Source organism: Camelina sativa, chromosome 14, assembly GCF_000633955.1.
Source record: "Camelina sativa cultivar DH55 chromosome 14, Cs, whole genome shotgun sequence".
NCBI classification, from domain to species: domain Eukaryota; kingdom Viridiplantae; phylum Streptophyta; class Magnoliopsida; order Brassicales; family Brassicaceae; genus Camelina; species Camelina sativa.
The window spans coordinates 1,157,504-1,157,905 of NC_025698.1; the positions used below are offsets into that span (position 1 = coordinate 1,157,504).

The 402-nt window shown below is 42.5% G+C and overlaps 1 protein-coding gene across 1 annotated transcript in view; it reads right to left on the reverse strand.

Moving 5' to 3' along the window:
- The window catches only part of LOC104738844 (coproporphyrinogen-III oxidase 1, chloroplastic), a gene marked incomplete in the record, with an annotated part of 3,152 nt that extends 2,807 nt beyond the window's left edge, over window positions 1–345 (reverse strand). Inside the window, 1 exon segment of the mRNA XM_010459056.2 lies at window positions 1–345. Coding sequence (XP_010457358.1) covers window positions 1–239 — 239 coding nt within the window.

Below are 402 nucleotides of genomic sequence, written 5' to 3' on the forward strand. Positions count from 1 at the left end.
GAAGAAGTAGAAGAAGATTGAGAGGAGTCATCAGAATCCCTAAGGAAAGTAAAGGGTCGTTCAGTTTCGGGGACTTCTTTCTCAATCGAGACTGAACATCGCAAGGCGAGATTTGGTTTGTTGCTCCTGATTGGATTGGAGAAGCGGAGAGTAGAGAGATTGGGAGAATGATGGAGACGATGAGAGGAGAAAGGAGCGAAGGTAGGAGAAGAGAGGAGCGTCGAAGAGTGAGAAGCCATGGTTTTGATCCCAATTTGGATTTTTGAGATGTTGAAGAATTGAAGAAGATGATGGAGACGACGATGTTTAAAGTGATAAGAAGTCGTCGTCGTCCACTGGTTTTGACTTTTGACCGCTCTCTCTCTCTCTCTCTCTCTAGTAAAAAAAAAAAAAAAAAAAAAA